This window comes from Epinephelus moara, chromosome 20 (genome assembly GCF_006386435.1).
Source record: "Epinephelus moara isolate mb chromosome 20, YSFRI_EMoa_1.0, whole genome shotgun sequence".
In the NCBI taxonomy this organism is placed as follows: Eukaryota; Metazoa; Chordata; class Actinopteri; order Perciformes; family Serranidae; genus Epinephelus; species Epinephelus moara.
The window spans coordinates 44,522,463-44,543,201 of NC_065525.1; the positions used below are offsets into that span (position 1 = coordinate 44,522,463).

The following is a 20,739-nucleotide window of genomic DNA, read 5'->3' on the forward strand; positions in this document are numbered from 1 at the left end:
TTGCTTTGTTGCCGGCCGTTTTCGCCGGTGTGTTAAACACACTTTAGAAAGGAGTGTCCCCAGACTATCAGAAGGCGGAGATCTCTGATTGTCTGGTGGCGAGACTAGTTGAAGCGGTAACCTGGGTCAGTGGCCAGCTGGATTTATTTCAGTCTTCAGTCTGTAATATAAAGCGTCTTGCTAAACAGCTTAATTACTTTTTGGATTGGTTGGATCATTATTTAATATTTCTAACCCCACATGTATTGCTTGAGATGTGTAACAGGCACTGTTGGCTCATTCTTTGTCGTGTTTAGGATTAAGAGCTGAACAGAAACCCGACTCTGAGCTGACTTCTTATTTCACCTAGATTAACCTGAAACCAGCCGGCCTGTTTGCAGCGTCATTACACTCACATGGCTTAATCCCACTCCAAACTCCAGCATCTGTCTCCTCTTTTCAAGAGTCATCATTTGAAACCGTCAGTTTTATGGTTTTTGGCCGCCCTGCCTCCTCTCCTTCACTTTAATGTCTTTTTATCCTCTGCAGCTCAGAGCAGTTTGTGTTGAGCGATGCAGAGAGGCAGATTAGCTGCTGTTAGCAGGCTCCCCTGGTGGCGTCTGCATCTGTCACCTCCCACTTCATCCACTTAACGTTTGCCCATTTCCATTCATCACCATAAAGAGGACTCTCTCAGCGTCGCCTCCCTGCTGGTTTAAAAAGTCGCCGCTGATTTGCTCGACACAGAAACATTAGTTTTGTGTGATTTTTCCTCTTTTATTTCAGCGTCGAGGCTCTTCAGCTTCCACTGATTTCTGTTTCACGTCGTTGCTCCTGTAGCTCTGTGGCGGTTCCTCTCCATCTGCTGTTGGTTCACGCTCCACAGGTCTATCGCTCTCATGAGGCAGCGTGACAACCCTGAGAACAGACTGAAGCTGATTACATGGTGTTATTTCATATCACAGGAACAACCTTCAGTCTGTCACCAAACTGAGCATCCATCTCTCAGAAATCTTTCATAACCTCTTTTTTATTACATGTTGCAACCAGTGCACGTATTCCTCTGTGACTGGCTGTTGAGTCAAGTCTTTTTATTTTTATACCCCAATATAACAAGTTTGCCTCAAGGGGCTGTACAGTGTGCGATGCCTTCTGTCCTTAGATGCTCGACTCAGTTGGGAAAAGCACCACAGAAAATCCTTTTAACTGGGAGAAATGGAAGACACCTCGAGAAGAGCAACTGAGGTGATGATTTTGTGTTACAACAGACCAACATATTAAAATGACCCCAGCTGCTGAGCAGCCTCATTGGAATATTTTTTTTAGTTTTTTCCCTCCTGATGTGTTAAAAGACATAAAAAATACTCTGCTAGGTTACTGACCTGTGCCTGTTTTTACATTCTTAAAATGATATCTACTCCTCCATTGAAGTATTTACAATCTGTATTTAAGGGTACCGACAGGATTACATCTGTACAACCGAGCTTTGATTCACAGTTAATCTACTGTTGCCAAATGTTGGTACCTGAGAGCATATCTGTGATACTGTCAGGTTTACACAAGAGGCGAAAGTGCTGGGTTCAACTTCAGACAAGAGCCAAAAGCACGTGGACTTCGGGCACGGTGTGATTCTGCCAAATTGGACCTGGACCAACTTCTCATCGCACTCTAGGACCAGTATTGCAATCAACCAATCACAGCCCTCTGACATCATCAGTGTGCTGCTTCTGTGCTTCTTTCAACATTCCCTTGTGCTTCTTCAGAGCTGAGCTAGTTTTTTTTTTTAAATTGAAGTTGGTACAATTAAACAAAATCCTCTGTAACATTGAACGATAATCTTTTAAGCTACTGCAGGGTTAGCGAGTTAGCTTGCTTACTACATTGGCTATGCTAACAAGTAAGCTTGCCAAAAGGCTAGAATGTTAGCGAGTTAGCTTTCTATGCTAACAAGTAAACTGTTCACTAATAAAGAGTAAAGATAATATCATTTTTCATTGCAGCACATCCCTGCAATTCACACATTTTCCCTCTTTTTCCCGTGTTGATCCTGGATAGTTTTGGTCAGGTTTATCGAGGACCATCACCATCACGCTGACTCTGGATCATTTGTTGATGTCGACATCAACATAGCAGTGATGGTCTTGGATCAACACGAACACTGCAATCTTGCAAAAAAAAAAAAAGTTTTGAATTGGGTATTAATAGGGAGGAAAAATGCATCCAACATGACATCATCCTTACTGTTAATGTTAATGAACAATATTGTAGTCTTTTGACTAGCTTACTCGTAAGCATATCCTACCTAGTTAACAAGCAAACTTGCTAACCCTGCAGTAGCTTACATGGTTATTGTTCAATGTTACTGAGGATCTTGTTTAATTGTATTAACTTCAAGCTGCTCTGAAGAAGCACAAAGGAATTTTGAAATAAGCACAGGAGCAGCACACTGATGATGTCAGAGGGCTGTGATTGGTTGATTGCAGTGTTGATCCAGGAACACGATCCAGGAGCATGTTCTTCTTAGCAAAATCAGGTCGTGCCGAAGTCGGAGATCTGGCCACAGCTCCGTCAACTTTCCAGTGACCCAAAACTTTCTCTGCAGCATTGATCTGCCACGATGGTTCAGGCGTCTGGTCTTTTTTCTTTTCTATATTATTTTCAGTAATATCCTGGTACAGTGATACTCAACTCACGGTCTGCGGGCCAAATGTGGCCAGCGATACGGTGCAGGGTGGCCCCTCTAATTTACAATGAAAAGAAACTGATTCATATTTGCAATTCTTTTTTAACTTTGTGCGTTAATAAGGTGTCAGTGTGCAAAAAAATCCATCAAAACAGAGGGTTTTGTTTGTTTATTTGTTTTAAGAGCGAGGGCAGGATCCTCGGACCGCCCGACACAGATCTGGGCTCAGCCCCGAATTTTCTCAATTCCGAGAAGCCGGCCCCTGGACTCTTGTCATTTTGCAAAAGTGGACCCAGGGCAAAGCAATTTGAGTATCCCTGGCCTTGTATCACTGCTAGATGGGCAAACACACACAAATGCACACACACAAGCAGACAGACAGACAGAGACACAAGATTAGTTCTTTGTGCGATAGAGACGAGGAACAGAATTGCTTTTTAGTTGACCACGTCACCGCTGCATCTTGTTCAAAATGTTTGTTTTTACAGAGAAATTAAAGTATCAAACAAAGGTACTGTTGGGTATAGATACTGAATTCTAGGTACTGGTATTGGTTTAAATATGAAGGATACCCAGGCCCAACTGTTGGACACAAGGTGTGTCTCACTCTCAGTGTACGTGCAGTGAAGGTTTAGGTATCCACCATCTTCTCCTCCTCACAGCTACATTAAATCAAAGCAAGAAAAAAACACAAATTGATTTGTGAGTGACTGAAACATATTGAGGCGTTTCCAGGGCACACCTGGAAATTATCATAGAAACATTCTCCTTCATACAGGAAGGTCCTTAACGGCAGTCTGTGCTTCCTGTTTCCATGGTATCAGCTGTCAGGTCATGCCTTCAGTCCTCATCAGGGAGCTAATGGTGACATCTGGGTTTATCTTGTTTTCAAACTGTCGCTTCTTTGAGGGTTTGTTTGGTGCAGGAGCCTTTTCTGTTCTTCACCTGCTCGTGTCTGGGTTGTTTTGTGGATCAGAGTTCTGCTCAGTCAGGTGATCATTCAGGTGCTGATGCTGGTTCACAGGCGTCCCGTCCCTCCTCCATCAGTCAGTGTGCCTCCGTGTTTGTCAGCTGCAGTTGAGCTGTGAGAAAACCTGTTTAACACACTTCAAATGTTCATTCTCACAGAACTAAAATATAACAATTTGATATTGCTTTGTAATGCAAAGCATGTTTCAAGAAGTCAGATAAACATTAAGAAAAGTAATTACAATAAATTAAAGGAGTCATTTTAAGGCAGCGTCTGATGTCTCTGCACAGCCCAGTCGCCAGGAGAAAACATTGGCATTGTAGGTTCCTGCAAACCACAGACACATTATATTTGTATGTCTCATACATATCATATCAAGGTTTCTAATTTGATGTAATTCTGATTGCTTGTATATGAACTGGGATTGTCTTCAGGAGGTGGACAGCAGGGTGGATGGGGCAATAGAGACAGCGGCCAAGCTGCAGACTGCTGTCCAAGACCAACACATAATAAAAGCAGGTGTTCTGTAGTGAGACATCGCAGCATTTCTTCCCGTGATTGTGGCACCAAAACTGGGTATTTTAAGGCAAAACAGGATCTTTTCATAACCATAACCAAGTGATGTTTGTGTCTAAACATAAGCATATATTAAAACATAAAGTTTCATCATTATCTGCTACATAATAATGTATAAATTTAAAATCTGTGGTTTGTGGAAACGTACAATAGTCCGGCATTTGCGTTGCTCTGCATCGCCTCGGCCACCAGCTTGATGGTGTTTGTCTCTTTCAAAGAGTAAATATTTTTCACTGCTTTAGCTTTTTATCAGACACTACAGGGTTCTTGAAAGTGCGTCTTGCTGCAGCTTTGCTTCAGCTGAAGAAAATGAGATGCAGTCTTTGACAGATATCCCATAAAGAGATCATCAGTCTAACAGAAATAACACCACAACATTCAGAAACACAGTACTTAAACTACACATGATACAGGGACGATGTATTTGACCTTAAATCAATCTCAAGTTTATTTCCTGATATCTATATAATCATTTTAAATTAATTACAAGTTAATGAAATCAATAATTCCCTGGTGGTCAGGTGAAACAGGGGGTCCAATAGGTGGGGTCAATATAATGGTAGAGGCAACTCTGGGAAGCCTTCAGGACCTTTGTGTGTGCATGGCACTACACAGGAGTAGTGTCCTGTTCAGAGACAAGGTGAAATAATCAGTTTAAGGAACAGTGTGTGAGATTTAGGGAAATTTGATAGCGTCTAGCAGTGAGGACTGTAGATTGCAACCAGCTGAAACTTCTCCTGGTTAGAATTCTGTCAGTGTTCATTGTTCAGGAGGTTTTCACCAGGAGCCAAATCCTCCACAGAGGTCTCCTCCTCTCCAAAACAAACAGACCAGCTGATTTAAACCGGTAGTGAATGAAGCAGTTTCAGGTTACTAATCACAATTGTTCAGACACTGCATGTCACAGGTGGGGTTTTAACTACAGTGGCTGACGTAAAAACACGAATAGATCTATCTGGAGCCAGCGTTTGGTTTGTCTGTTCCAGGCTACTGTAGAAACATGTCCGAGCGACATGGCGATCTCTGTAGACGAGGACCTGCTCCCTATAATTCTTATTTTCAGGTGATTTTACCCCAAAGGAAACATACTTATTATATTAAATTCCATTCTGCCAATATTTCCCCCTAAATCCTACACACTGGACCTTTAAAAGGACACTTCGCTGATTTTCAACCAGCTTTGTGTCAAAACAGTGTGGGTAGTATGTAATTGCTCAAATTACAGCCTGTAGTTCTGGCTGTAGTTCTTCCCAAGAGACAGATCCGCCCCTCTCTCTCAAACTCAGACCGAAATCTGATCAAGCAGCAAAACTAGTCAGTGTGCGTCAAACTGTGTCTCGCCTACAGTGTTTTTAGAAACATATTGAAGTGCCGTGTTTAGCTGTAATAGTGACAGTTTGTGAACAGGAAGTGGGCGGCATACTGTTTCCTGAACAGTGAAAATGAAGGTGGAAAAAATGGAGGTCAAACTGTGACACTAGGCAGCGCTGATCAAATACAAACCAAGCTTCTGCTGTTGAGCTGGCGAAAATGTTTTCACATGTTTTACTGTTTAACTGTGATATGAGATCATTTGTTACCAGCCGGCCGCCATTGTTTCAAATGTACGTCTTCACATGACATCACCCACCAGTGGGAGAGTTTTTTGGTCCTGTGCAGCACAGTGCATTCTGGTAGTTGTAGGTTTTCTCTCTCTTGAGCGAAAGTGTCCTTTTTCTCTGTTTTCTCTGGTTCTGTTGCACCAATTTCAAAAGTATTTGTGTCTTTCTACTGTTTTATTGAAAGGCCATTTTTCCAGCAGTGAAATAGTTCTTAAGTTATTTGGATGTAACTCCAGTCTGAATATACATAGCCCACCGTCTGTCTATATCACCAAGGGAATGCAAGAGTGTACACCGATCAGTCAACCCCCTCTCATGGCAACAGTACTCCCCAACGGCAGTGGCCCCCCATCAGATAAAAGCAGCATGCCACACTACAGAAACTGTTTAGAAATGGCCTGTGGAGCGTGACAAAAAGCTCAAGGTGTCGACCTGGCTTCTAAATTTCCCAGGTCCCAATCTGCTTTGCTTGTGATGTGCCCTGTACCCCAGATGTACCCCTAATCCAAGGTGGGGCCTCCTTGGATCGGACTTGGCTCGGACACAGGATCTCTGGGAGTGTCCTGCGGTGTCTGGCACCAGTGCGTTGGCACCAGACCCATTCAGTCCAGTGGGTTGTGAGGTTGGTTGATGGCACGTGCCACAGATGCTCATTCAGTTTGGGATCTGGGGAATTTGGAGGCCAGGTTGACACTTTGAGGTCTTTTTTTGGGCCATTCCTGAGCGATGTTTGCAGGGTGGCATGGTGCATTATCCTGCTGGGGGGCCACTGCCATTGGGGAGCACTGTTGCCATGAGTGGGGGGTGCTTGGTCTGCAACAGGGTGGAACGTGTCAGGTGGTATCCACATGAATGCCAGAACCAGAGGTTTCCCAGCAGAACAATGCATTGGAACAAAATAATCAAAGTTATTCACTTCACCTGTCAGTGGTTTGAATGTTTTGTCTGATTGGTGTATTTACAGATCATTAAAATGTAACGCTTCAGTAATAACGAAGAGGAGCATTCACCAAGTATTTGCTGTTTCACTTGTTTATCACCACTCTGCCTTTGAAACAAACTATAGTTTGATTATTTAGGTTGTTTATCAGCACTCAGGTCAGCTGCTGGTTGCTGTCGTTTGTCTCATCTAAACAGGGGACGTGTCAGCGTGACACAGAGCTGCTCTCAGACTCACTTTTTATTTTGTAATAAACAACAGTTGTCATCACTCAGTGCAACATCCACAATACATGTTGGTAGATGAGCTTATTGTTGGTTTTAGTTTCTTCAGATTAACTGTTGTTAATAATAAAAAATTAAGGAACACATCATTTATTAAATGATTACTGCAGCTGCACTTAGATTAAAAAAGTTCATTTGACTGTGAAAAATTGAAGAAATATACACAAACAGCTTTTATTAGCATTTTTATCTTCCTTTAATAAAGATTATTGCATTATTATAATTTAATCATATATTAATAACTCATTTCTGAGCACTAACATAGAATAAATGAGACGTCTGATAACTTTCTCTTTGCTTCTTCACTGATCTGTTTATGTCTGCAGACTCTGTCAGTGGTTTTACCCCTGGAGAACTTATTCATTATGTACGATCACAGAAAATCTCTGCACGCTGAAGGCCACATTATAACCTGTGTTTTCATCCCACCGGGCTTCATAAATCCAAAATGATTGCATGAGGGTCTGGCCGGGTCGTTTCACTTTCATGACTTGTACCTGCACATGGCTCCCAGGAGTGTTTGACTGCTACATGGTTTTTACAGGGTCATAACTTGAGTGCAGTTTTATTCTTTTAATAACTTTCCCATTTTACACATTATGTATTTAACTCTCTGATCCTGAAGAATTTACCCTGAGTGAACCACATTTAAGGGTTCAGTGTTTTGCTCCAAAAAGTTTCACAGGACATTTTGGCTGAAAGTAGACAAAGGAATTTTTTTAAGAAGTAAAACCTCCTATCTGTTGGTGACAGACTGTTTGACAAATTATTATTACAAGATTTTATTTTTTTTTGCTCCAGTCACTGCGAGAGGAAAAAATGTTTTAATAGACTGATCTGATGTGAGAGGATTGATCTCCTCAGCGCCTTATAATTGGATCTTTTTTGTTTTTCTGTAGTTGATAAAACTCTTTATTTGTTTTCTCTTAGTTTGTTTACTCTTATTAATGCAACAACTGTGAAACTCTGAGCTGATACCCCGGTTGAATAATTAAAATAACAATTTGAACAATATTGATACAGATTGTTGTTTATTTTGTTTTATTTATGTATTCCCCCTTTTCCCCAGGGAAACAAAGAAACATTTATTAGGAAAAAACTCAATCATTCACATTTATGAAACAACCTTTAAGATAACCTTCTTTTGCATGAAAACATTTTTAAGAAAAATAACTGTTTTAAAAGTGTTTTTATTATGTATATCATATCGTATTATTCCTCTCTAATATCTGTTTTATATTGCTGTGAAAACATCAACAAATGTCTCCTTAAAACAGCTGATTTATTCAAGTTTCTCACCAAAAAAAATACATTTTTGCAAATCACATTTGAACACATCATGACAATGTTCTAATTTGCCTTCGCCCAATACTCCTCTTTACTGAATAGAACTTGAATGCATCATAATATAACTCAATGACACCTCCGTCAGCTGTTAGTTCTGGCCAGCAGCTGCTAACAGCTAACGTTAACTAGCTCTCCTGCAGATTTTAACACAGATATGTTGTTCACAATGTAGAGAGATTTCTGTTCATGCCAAACAAGTTTTCTCTTGTATGCGGGACGACAGAATGCCTCTAGTCTCGAGCCCCGCTTTTTATCCTGCATAAAATTAATGTGACACAACAGGAAAACCATCGGCTACTGCCATCGGTGAATGTCATCTTATTTGGTGATAGGCAGACGGCAGTCAACAAGGTGAAAATTGGCCGATGCTGATGTGTACATCTCTATTTATTTACTTTATTTTGTGTGGTGTGAGTTGGTATAAAACGTGCATTTACTCTCTCTTCGTAGTTACCTATAGTATCCCTAGTATACCTTTAATAGTGTACCTTTAAGGATCTTCATAAGACATTTTACGTGTTGGATAAATTCATATTTGCATAAAAAAATAATAGGTTATTTGGAGTTTTGAAATACTGATTGGTTTCAGCTGGGCAGATCTCAAAAAGTAAAACCTGGTAATACATAACATAACTTTAACAAAGTTTAGCAGAATCTGTTTTTGTTTGTTTTTAACGTTATGTAAAGAAAATCGTAGATTTTGAAGTTTGACGTTTGCCAAGCACAGCAGAGTTTGGGTTGATCGAATCAAAAACACCAAGGACATGGATTTGTGCACATCAGTGGAGGAAAGAGGCTGAAGATGTGAAATGTTTTCCAAACCTTAATGTTTTAGGGTAGTTTGATGTTGGTACATGTTTGTCTCTTCAGACTGTCCTCAGCTGCTGCTCTCTGAGCTCTTGGCCTCCATTAGATGAATCATTTTCTCACTGATGTTGTGCTGCTCACAGTCTCAGAGCGACTAACAGGAGGAGGTGAAGCAGCCAGCTGAGAGACTGTTTAATGTCACACTGAGCTGCTGCCGCTGCTTCAGTCTGAGCCACTTATTCTTCTGTCAGACTCAGTGAGCGCCGCTCTGGATAAGGACCTTCTGCCAAAAGTCACCAATGTGAATGAACCTGAGTGTTTAACATTAGACCCTCTGAGTCAGTGTATGGCGGAGGACAGGACAGTTTGACCGCTGAGTGTTTTTATAATTGAAGTTTCACATGTTTGAACAGAGGGTGGAAAAAATGGCATTTATCCATTAATTTCTTAAGAGTTTCTAACTTTGAGTATTTTTCCTAGAAGTGCTCAAATCTAAATAAAAGGAATTGGAAGCCACTGTTTCCATTATAGCAGTGTGTAAATTAAGCATAAAACCAGTCGGGGTTTGGAACTTGATAGTAACTTATATTCCTTTTGAGTTGAGCTCCATCCCGTCTCAGGTTTAGGACGTATTCATAAAACATCTAAAGAGGAGGCTCTCACTGTTTGATCAGGGAGAACGTCCTAAAAATAACTGAAGACACTTTTGATTTTGGGGGTAAATAATTCACACAGCATTATAGCAGCACAAGTTGTAATTTATAGGGATACGTATCCAGGGTTGCAACAGTATGAGATTTTCACGGTCCAATAACCCTCTCAGAACGTATGTTTTCTGGATCAATCTATGAGTTACTTGGTCCATAAAATGTCAGAAAATGGAGAATAGTGATGATCAGTGTTTCTCAAAGCCCAAGATGACGTCCTCAAATGTCTTTTTGTCAACAACCCAAATGTATTCAGTTCACTAGAGAGGAGGAAAGACACTGGAAAATTTTCACAAGCTAGAATCAGAGAATTTGTTTTTGTTTTTCTCTCAGAAAAATTTTAAACTATTTTAGCAATCATCAAACTAGTTGCCGGAAGTGTTGGGAAGGTTACTTATGAAATGTAATGCGTTACAGATTACTAGTAACCCATTTAATTGGTCAAAATAGTTTTGTACTGATCTGTCTGGTGTCTTGGTCGACCCAGAGTAAATATAGGCGAAACAAATCACTAACATCTGTGTTGTCATTCTGAAGTAGGGCTGCCACTAACGATTATTTTCATTGTCGACTAATCTGTCGATTATTTCTTCGATTAGTCGACTAATCATTTCATCAAAAATTGGTTAAAATGTTGAAAAATGTCGGTCTGTCTCTCCCAAACCCCAAAATTACGTCAGCTAATGTCTTGTTTCATACTCACGCCAAAGGGTTTTACTTCACTGTCATGGGAGAGTGTGTAAAGCTGCCAATATCTGAACGTAAGAAGCTGCGATAAGAGTATTTTGGGTACTTTTATAGTACTTTTCTATGAAAAATGACTCAAACCGATTAGTCAACTACTAAAATAGTCACCGATTATTTTAATAGTCAGTGAGTCATCGATTATTCGACTAATCGTGGCAGCCCTATTCTGAAGTGCTTATTGTTCTGCATCTCTCTCCTTGGCAGGGCTTCCTGAAGAGCGAGCGCGTGTCCCGGATGGTTCAGAGCGGCGGCTGCTCGGCCAACGACTTCCGCGAGGTCTTCAAGAAGAACATCGAGCGGCGCGTCCGCAGCCTCCCGGAGATCGACGGCCTGAGCAAAGAGACGGTGCTGAGCTCCTGGATCGCCAAGTACGATGCCATCTACAGGGGGGACGAGGACATGCGTCGTCAGCCACAGCGGGCGCACCTCAGCGCCGTGTCAGAGCTCATCCTCAGCAAAGAGCAGCTGTACGAGATGTTCCAGCAGATCCTCGGCATCCGCAAGTTCGAGCACCAGCTGCTGTACAACGCCTGCCAGGTGAGCCACCAGAGGTCAACATGGAAACATTTACACACTGAATACTCACTTGTAGAGCGACTAACTCCAGGGCTTAATGATGAAGAATGCTGCTGTCGTTCCTCAAATGTCCACTAGATGCCGCTGAAGGGAAACTTTGACTGTCTTAAAACATATGAAGAAAAAAACAAATATAAAATCAGTACGTTTATTTTTTTCTCCTTTTCTTTTGCACCTCGTTGACCTTCAGATCCTCTGCCTCCTTATTAGACCTGACATTTCTTGTACTTTTACAACTCTGATTAAAAATTAATTTAACTCGGATCATGAGGTGAATTTTGACGGGCAAGCAGCCTTATTAGCAGCAGACTCTGCAGAACATCATGAAGGTCTCAGTGTCTCAGCACACTGCTGCTCAGTAATTAGATGGTCAGTGGATCTACACAGTGAGCACCATCCAGTGTATCCATGTACAGTAGGAGCGCTGACATGCACTTGGACTGAAGATGAAGATCGTAAAATGAGGAAGAAAGTGGCGTGTAGTGGGACTGACCTCACCCTGAACACGAGTTTTTAGGTTTACAGTGAGTCAGAAGAAGCTACGCAGAAAGACAGGACAATAAATGTAAAATGAGTTATAATCCTTCTTCTGCCTCTGAGGAAAAAATATGTGAGACACAAATTAGTATCACAAGATAAAATGTACCCAAAATGTCCCCAAGGGAAGACTCTGCTTGGGCAATAGAGCTACACACAACTGCAGTCAACTTACAGCAATAAGTAGACAACAAGACTGAACAGTGGTACACCAAAGACACAATGATAGATTACAAACAACAAAATGAAAACGATTTTTTATGTCTTAAAACATGCTGGTTGGGATCTTTAGGCTTTTTAAACAACCATCACACCACACTAAGTTGATAATGATAACACCCTAATATTAGCACATAGGGCCGCCCCCTGATAGTCCACCAAACATTATTATTATTAGTCAGCAAGATTTCATTGGTCGCTTAGTAGCAGAAAAAAAGAAACAATAAACAAACTTGAAACTGCAGGAGCTGCACCTTGTCACAATAAATCCAAACCTATATGACTGGAGCATGTGTGACTTTACTTTGAAAGGACAGACACAGGAAGTGTTCACGCTCAGCAGTCAGACAGGAGTCAGGTTAATTTCCAGGACTGGTACCTGCGGTTATTCCACAGGCTAGTTAATAACATGTCGGGCAGGAAATCCAAAGTGTGGGATCATTTTGAGAAGGTGAAGGACGAACCCAAGGTGATATGTAAACTCATCTTCATTGGTCGACTACAAACATGACGTATCATGTGAAACATGGAAGTAGCTACATGCCCATTAGCCCACAGCGTCATTAACAGGCGGCTCGCTCAGTGTGTGACGTGCACTTGTAGATAAAATATAGGCCTGTATTAAAGGGAAATTTTGGTTTATTTCAACCTGTCTCCAATCGTCCTAAATTTGTTTCAAGTGACTAGTGACATAAAAATAATAGTTAGCATGTTAGCCGTTAGCCTAGATACAGCCGGGGCGCATAGTAGCGTCAGACCTGTTAAAACGTAAGTGAACGGGCAACCTTCAAGTGCAAAGTTAGTCCACTAAACAAGCTTTTGTCTCCTGTCTGATGCTACTATGCGTCCTGGCTGTATGTAGGCTAACGGCTAACATGCTAACTATTATTTTTATGTCACTAGTCACTTGAAACAAATTTAGGACGATAGGAGACAGGTTGAAATAAACTGAAATTCCCCTGTAATGAAGCACAGTGTTAACAGTGTCACTAATACTATTCTTTCTCACACCTAAAACTGACAAGAGCAACAGGAATAAACAGAAGCAGGGTGTCCGTTTAAAGTTCAGCTATAAATGGCACACTGCCCCACCTGCAGCCAGTCAGGATACCTTTCATTGGCTTCAAATCTAAAATGTTGCCATATTAGTGCAGTTTCAGTTACCTTCAGAGGCCAACTGTCATGTCTCCTCTCATCATCTCAAAAAACACATAAAGTGTCTATCAAACAAACAACATGCGTCACTTGCCCCCCCCTCCCACCTCTACTGAAATTTGACCTTCCTCATGTTGCTGGCCTGGGCTCAGCTCGGCAGTAACGCTCTGTCATGACTGAATATGAGCGTCACAGTGTGAAGTCACATCACGCTACATCTGATGCCCTGTTTCCACACTGAATCCTTTAAATATGGAACTCTGTCACATCATGTAAACAAACCACTTCACCCAGCAGCTGTGGTCTCAGAGTAGCCACTGAAAAGATGAATGAGTTTTTTATAGTAACTTAAGGAGATATCTCCACTTTGTAAAACACACTAGCATCCCAAACAGTTCTTACAAGAAATGTTCATCGTCCTGACGATCTCCCTCCAGCCAGCTGCCAACTTATTTAGGTTTTTGTAGTGCAGTAAGAGGTATCCTGCAGATAATTCGTCATTTAAACTTCATGAATCAGCCGTTCCTCGTCCATTACTGCCTTACCAATGTAAGCAATAGAATAAAAATACAACGAGGGTCCAACAAAGGTTCAGCCCAAAACAGTGCGCCGCGTCGCTTGCATCACATCCGGTTAGGACACAGTGTAAACTGCACATGACCTGTCGGACTCTGGTGGCTCCGTAAGTCTGTTTCTAAACGTAATATATATTAATCACATTGTCATATTGCTTATCACAAATGCTTTATGAGTTGGAGTTAGCACGGTAACGCCTTCAGCACAGGTTGACGATGTAGGCTACTTTTAATTTGCCAGAAAGTATCATAATGACAAACGGGATTCAGCCAGTTTGCATCAAATCAAACCAGTTTAAATTCAAACACCAGACTGGACTGGCAAAACCAGAAATCGACCCAGCTCTGTTGTGTACTGTACTTTATCCTTTTGAGTAAAATCAATTGATCAATCTACAAGACAGACAGATTCTAACTGGAATGTTAAAATTACAGAAAACCTGTGAGCTTAATAACCCTATCAGTAATATGATAATGCTAATAATGAAATCATAATGAGAAATGTGGCAGCTGTTTGCAGGTTAGACTCGTCTGCATGATTCCAGTTCCTTCATGTTGTCTCAGTGGGAATCTGATGTCTGGGTCTTGTCTGCGTCTTGTTGCTAGGTAACCAGCTGCAGGTTCAAGTCTCTGTGGGGACACATGACTGAAGCAAATGTTTTAAATGAACCATTTTAGGCAAACACTGTCTTTTTCGTGTGTAGCAGGATGTGACTGGGGGAGGTTTGGGCTTTGAAACTGTGCACATTAAATATCTGTCTTGATCAGACTGTAAACTACAGATTTAAACCTAAATTTAGTTACTTTGAAAGGTGGATTAGTTAAGGAGAGAACAATAAAATTACAGCAGATTCGTGCAGCTGTGAAAGAACAACATGAATATACGGACAGTGTTTGGAAAGTATTTGTTGATCAGTAGAGTCAATATTAATGTTACTGTAAAATGTGTCTTGATACAAACACAGAGTCTCTCAGACCAGCTGCAGGAGAGCTGCTGACCTCTGACCTCTGACCTCTGATAATTATTCCCACCATTCAGCCCGTGTGTTCAGTCTTCAGGCCTGATTGGTGCAGGACTTGAGTCCCTCAGAGTCTGTCTCCTGACCTGCAGGACCTCAGTCATCTTCCGTCTGCCAAAACTTAAAGGTCAAATTAAAGTTCACAGGCTGCCGCGAAAATGAATTCAACAACATTTTTCAGTCGGCAGTTTGACAGGAGAATAAAAAAAACAAAACAGATTCTTCAGCTAGATGTTTGTTCAGTTCATTCACGTGTCATCTTACAGGTGTTTGTGTCAGTAGTGTTTTATAGCCTGGCTTTTAATATTTTTCCTTCCTCTGTGTGTGTGTGTGTGTGTGTATGTGTGTGTGTGTGTGTGTGACATTAATCTCCGTTTTTGATCTGTGAGGGAAAAGTTCAACTTCATTAATATCTAGAAGTAAATGTGGTTAGCCGGCAGGCATTGAACACACAGGACATAGACATACATCGATGGCAATAAGCAGCAGCAGTCTACAGTTTAGGGCTTAAAAACAGTTCATAATATATTTGTAAAAAGCAAATAAAGACATGAAAATATTAAAAATTAAATATACCTACTAGAAATAAAAACCAGCCAATCAAGTCAAAGACAGAGATGTTACAATAAAGATAAAGACTAAGTGCATATATAGAGGGAAATAAAGTGCAGCTCCTGGTAAGATAAAGAGATAAAGTGTATATGTCTCATTATAATATTAAGAACCCTTTAATGGCTGAAAGAATCTGAAGCACCGTGTCTGCGTTTTGATCATCCTATAGTAGCCGTCTAAAAGAAGGTCAGGAGTGTGAAGAAAAGATTGAATAAAATAAAATCATAACAGCAATTAAAACCTCACATGAATTTATCTGTGTCTGCTGCAGAACCTTAAAACAGACTCAAAACAAAGCTAGTTATCACAACGTCTAAGTGTTTGGCCTCAGAAACAGGATCAGTGACCTCAGTCTGGATCGTCCTGTAAGTGATACTGGCTAATATTAGATGTTCCACTTTCTTTACTGTTGGCCTGATATATTGTCTTCCACCGCGATTGGCTGAAAGCGAACACACCTGATTAACTGATGAATCTGTCAGTCAAAATCATAAATTTGATTGACAGATTTATCAGCCAATGGTGACGTTCATTCACCTGCGACGTCAGGGGAGTCTCAAAATTCACCACACAGGTTTCTCTCACAAATATAGAGAGGTTCACAAATGAGAAGCAGTTTGTAAATGCACATTCAGCGATTTGCATGATCTGTGAATTTATATTACAAGTGTGCCTCAAAATAATATTTGTGAAGCAGAGCGTGTGCATTTGTGAAACAGATCGTGTGCATTAGTGAGTCCGAAATACAACTGCGAACCAGAGCATGTGCAGTTGTGAAAAACCCTGCGTGAGTTCATTCATTACTGACTGAACTTATTGGCCTGGGGGAATTCAGATCAGTTTTGAAGGATCAAGAAAAGAGATCTTTGTGTTTGCCTTACGTAATCTGTAATTTGTACATTTTTATGCTGTTTGTATAATTCTATGTGGTGTTGTTTGTGCACTGCTTTCTTAGCCAGGTCGCTCTTGTAAAAGATAGCTTGGTAGACTGCAACCTTGGTCTGTATGCTGAGGTCCTTATTCAGGAAAACCCTCTTGTGCAGCCTACCAAGGGTAAGGTACAGTTGGCATTCACTCGGGTCAAAAACCTCTGCAGTCGTCATGTGTATTTATCGGCTCCAGCTCCAATCAGCTCTGATAGACAGCGATGGAAATACCATACCCGGGTACTAATTATAGCCCCTTTGCCGCAGTAATGTAAAACCATCTGTCTTCCTATGAATTGAATGTGGATCCAAACTGTGGGTCCATGCTGCTTTCTAATGTTTATTAACCTGTATTCAACAAACACAAGAAAACAGAAAGGCCTACTTGTCTGCGGTCCACTGGCAAAGGGAAAGCACTCTATGGCCTATTTTTAACGGGTTTTCCTGCATTTAGAAAAGCTGAATACACAAGGATATTGGTCCAATGCTGCCGTAAAGCTCTGTATGATTGAAGGATGAAAGTGTGACAAGAGGAGTGCAGATGAAAGTGCAAATGCCAAAGAGGAATCGGTGCCTCAAAAACCGAGCACGTCAGCCATCTGGTAATACTTTGAAAACAGGAGAGATGATGTGGCATAAGCACAGGTGCTCTGCAGGTCGAATAAAGAGCTGAGTACACTTGAATATCTTTGTATTTATGACAAGTTATAGCGTTAGTGCAGTATTCAACATCATCATTGCTTATTGCATTTGCAGCCCTAATGTCATTTGATACGTTTGATCAAACCTTCAGTGTCCAGCTGTTTTAGAAAATACAAAGCATTTGTTTGAATAGTAAAACTTTGTGAGGTGTTTTAAACATTAACATCTTCAGTAGCAGCAGCAGAGTTGGGGCTGAGTGCCACAAACTGCGTCAGGAAGTAAAAAAGTCCAAATAAACTTACAGTATATGCATCCAAACTTCATATGTAAGAGCTAGAAGTTATAAATATTTGGAAGTGCATTCCTCCAAATCAACTAAAAGCATACTTAGTGCTACAGTAAAAGTCTTTTGTACTGTTTTATTACTCTTTGAAGCTGATAAGTGGCAGCGTGGCATGTGGTTTGCTCTGCTGTGCTGACTTCAGTTTGGGGTTCATTCCTCCGCTGTTGTGCCGAGGCAGTGGAGACGTTATGGTGCAGCCAATCATCCAGAGGCAGAGGAGGGATATGGGCTTTGACTTTCCTTGGAGGTGGGAAGGCGCAGCTGAACGCCAAACGGGCAGGCTTGTTCCTTATCGAGACAGATGCCTCAAAACATGGACAAAGCAAACCAAAGCTGTCCTTTCAGTGACATACCACTGGAGGGAAGAGAGAAAATCTGTTCTTTTCTTTGTTAATTTGGGTGAACAGACTTTAAATACGTGTCCAGGAGTGTTCGCAGTGTCTGAATACCACCCTATAGAGGAAACGGTGCGTCAGTAATCCTCAGAGATTCTCCTCCGCTGATTGTTTCCTTTCGCTGTAACCGGCTGTGGACATAAATAGCTTCCATTTACAGATTGCTTTATGGCCCATTGAGACATCATCCTCGCCTGTAGAACAACGAGAAAGTGTCTGTTGCTAGGACAGATTCTATTATCGTCCTGCTTCATTAGAGGCCAGAACAGAAGAAGAAGAAGAGGAAAGACCAAAGGGGGAGAAGAGGGGGGGGGGACACTAAAAGAAACAGGAGCTAATCACATGTTAAAGTTTCACTTGTGTTTCCAGGGTTTCATCATAATCACGGTGTGATGGGCTGCCTCCAAAAACTCTTTACCTTTCTAATGTCCTGAAACCTGTAATCTTATTTGAATGACATTTACTGTTTGGTTCAGTGTTTCAAACAGCAGCAGGCATCTGTTACAGGTAAACAACCTCACCAGCACCAAACAGCAGACAATTGCTGCTTTTCCATTGCACGGCTCTACTCAACTTGACTCAGTCTTTTTTGGTTTTCCATCAGAAGTTGTGGATAGTATCTGGTACTTTTTTTGGCACCACCTTGGTTGAAGTTTCAAGCGAGCTACGCCTATAACTGGAAGGTGGAGTTAAAACACTGCAGAGCACTGATTGGTCAGAGAGACTCAACACTGCTGCACTGGGGCAGTTTGCAGCCAAATGTGAAGCGACTGGGATCAGTGTCAGCACCTCCAAGTCTGTGGTCATGGTTCTCTATCAGAAATCTGTGAATTGCCCCCTCTGGGTTGGGATAGAGATTCCACCTTGAGCAAAGGAGTTCAAGTATTTCGGGCCTTGGTCACATGTGAGAGTAAAACGGAGCAGGAGACGCACAGGCCGTTTGGCGCAGTGTCAGCAGTGATGTGAGCTTTACGCTGGGCCATTGCAGTGAGGAGGGAGATGGACCTGAAGACAAAGCTCTCAATTTACTGGTCCACCTAAGTTCTGACGCACACCTACGGTAATGAGCTTTGGTTAGTGACCGATAGAATAAGATTGTGAATAAGATTTCACAGTGGAACTGCAGCTTTCAAGCCCGTCACATGATGCCATTGGGCCCCAAAATACTTTTTCCTATGGACATGAGAAAGAGAGGTAAATCAGTGGATACAACATTTGGAAAGTCTAGCAGAGCCGTGAGATTAAATCAATGTATCCCCATTCAAGTTTGCGGAGCACTAAAACTGAAGGGTTTTTTGGAAGTTTTTTTGTTTTTTAAATGAGCCTTTATTCAACCAGGAAGTCCTGTTTAGATCGAAAATCTCTTTGACAAGAGAGACCTGACTGAGGTAGCAGCCAATCAAAATAAATTTGAAAAGCAGCAAACATATAATATAAAAATCTACAATAAAACAACAACTGTTCAAACACAGTGGCCTCTCAAGAAAAACAAGCGCATGTCTCTGTCACCACAGTCTTTATGATGCCCTTAAATTCATTGATGCATTTTTTATTTAAGATATTTTTATTTAGGATTGTTCCATGTCCATGGTGCAGAGAAGGAAAATGCAGTTTTCCCTCAGATCTGTTAAAACCGGGGCTACAGCTGGCTCTAATTAGCCGGCTAGGGTGGTGGAAGTCTCTTGTGTGCCTGCTCTTTGGGTTCTTTTATTTGGAAGCAACACCAATCATCTGGGTAATTTTATAAGCAGCAGTTGTCTATTTTTGGCCTCATGCACCAATGAGCAGCTTTCATAGGAATGAGTCCTGTCTCCAACGCTGTATCCACTTCTCTTTATACAGCCATGGTGGATACAGTGGGCAGATTTAAGTTTCCACTGTAGGGTGGTTGGGTTTAGCCTCAGAGATAGGGTGAGGAGCTCACAGTAGAGCCGCTGCTCCTTTATGTTGAAAGGGGCCAGTTGAGGTGGTTCTGACATCCGATCAGGATCCTCCTGGGAGCCTCTCGTCAAAGGTTTTCCGGGCACATCCAACTGGTAGGAGGCACTAGGGCAGACCCAGAACACACTGGAGGGATTACATATCTCATGTGGCCTGGGGACGCCTTGGGGTCCTCCAGGAGGAGCTGGAAAGTGTCGCTGAGGAGAGGGACGCCTGGAGTTCCTTGCAAAGCCTGCTGCCTCTGCGACCCAGCCCCAGAAAAGGAGCTGAACATCCTTTGCAAACCTGCCATTTTTAAATAGCTGAGCTGCTGTCAATAGCAGCCTCCAATTTTTATATTATCATTATTCACTTGACCCAGGGATGTTCAGCTGACAATCCTGTATACACTGAGGGGTACTGTCTACAGTATGAAATGAAACAGAGAAAAGGACCTGGTACCGAAACTAAGTTAAGTCAAATCCCCCTGAGCCAGTCGAGTGGAGAAGAGGCCATTTAGCCATTTATCTGTGTTTTTGGCAGAATTACCATGGAGGGTAATCATGCCGGTGTGCTTCAGTGATTGCTTTCAGGCTGCATCAGAGCTGTGGTTTTATCACAGAATAGCAAAACTTCATTAGTGGTGCTGCTATTCAGTAAAAATTCATTGATACAATAAGATACAGACATATTGTGCATGAGTCAGTCTGGTCAGTGGAACCGTTTGAGGCTCTTATTGTGTTTTGTGGGAATCAGCACACCTGCAACACATTGTCAGCGAATGGAAAATTTGCACCTGACCATCACAGCCCTTATTTATTTTAGATGTAGAGATCAGCTCTGAAACTGTAAGGCAGGTTATTTCAGGCAGGATGATATCCACTGACTGCAGCATTAGCACAGAGGGAATCCTTCAGTCTGTCACATTGAACCTTCTCTGACTGCTCACTGGGCAAATAGCACACTGAGACAGACTCAGACGTCAGACTTTGACATGTACCACTTTCTACCAACATAAAGTTACATTTCAACCACACTCTGCTCGGTCAAATATAACAGATATATTTTTAATCAGTTGGCTGACAGGGCTGTGAGGCAGAGTTACTGTTAAGTGTTGCTTGATGTGTTGAGACTTGTTTACTGATCTAATTAATGATTACAGCTCCAATAATGTGTGAC

The 20,739-nt window shown here is 41.6% G+C and overlaps 1 protein-coding gene across 2 annotated transcripts in view; it reads left to right on the forward strand.

Annotated features, from left to right (window-relative positions):
• cadps2 (Ca++-dependent secretion activator 2) overlaps positions 1-20,739 on the forward strand; it is a 633,342-nt gene that overhangs the window by 412,533 nt on the left and 200,070 nt on the right. For both annotated transcript variants that reach the window (XM_050072844.1, XM_050072843.1), the window contains exon 3: positions 10,846-11,178. In XM_050072844.1, coding sequence (XP_049928801.1) covers positions 10,846-11,178 — 333 coding nt within the window. The remainder of the gene's footprint in view (positions 1-10,845; positions 11,179-20,739) is intronic.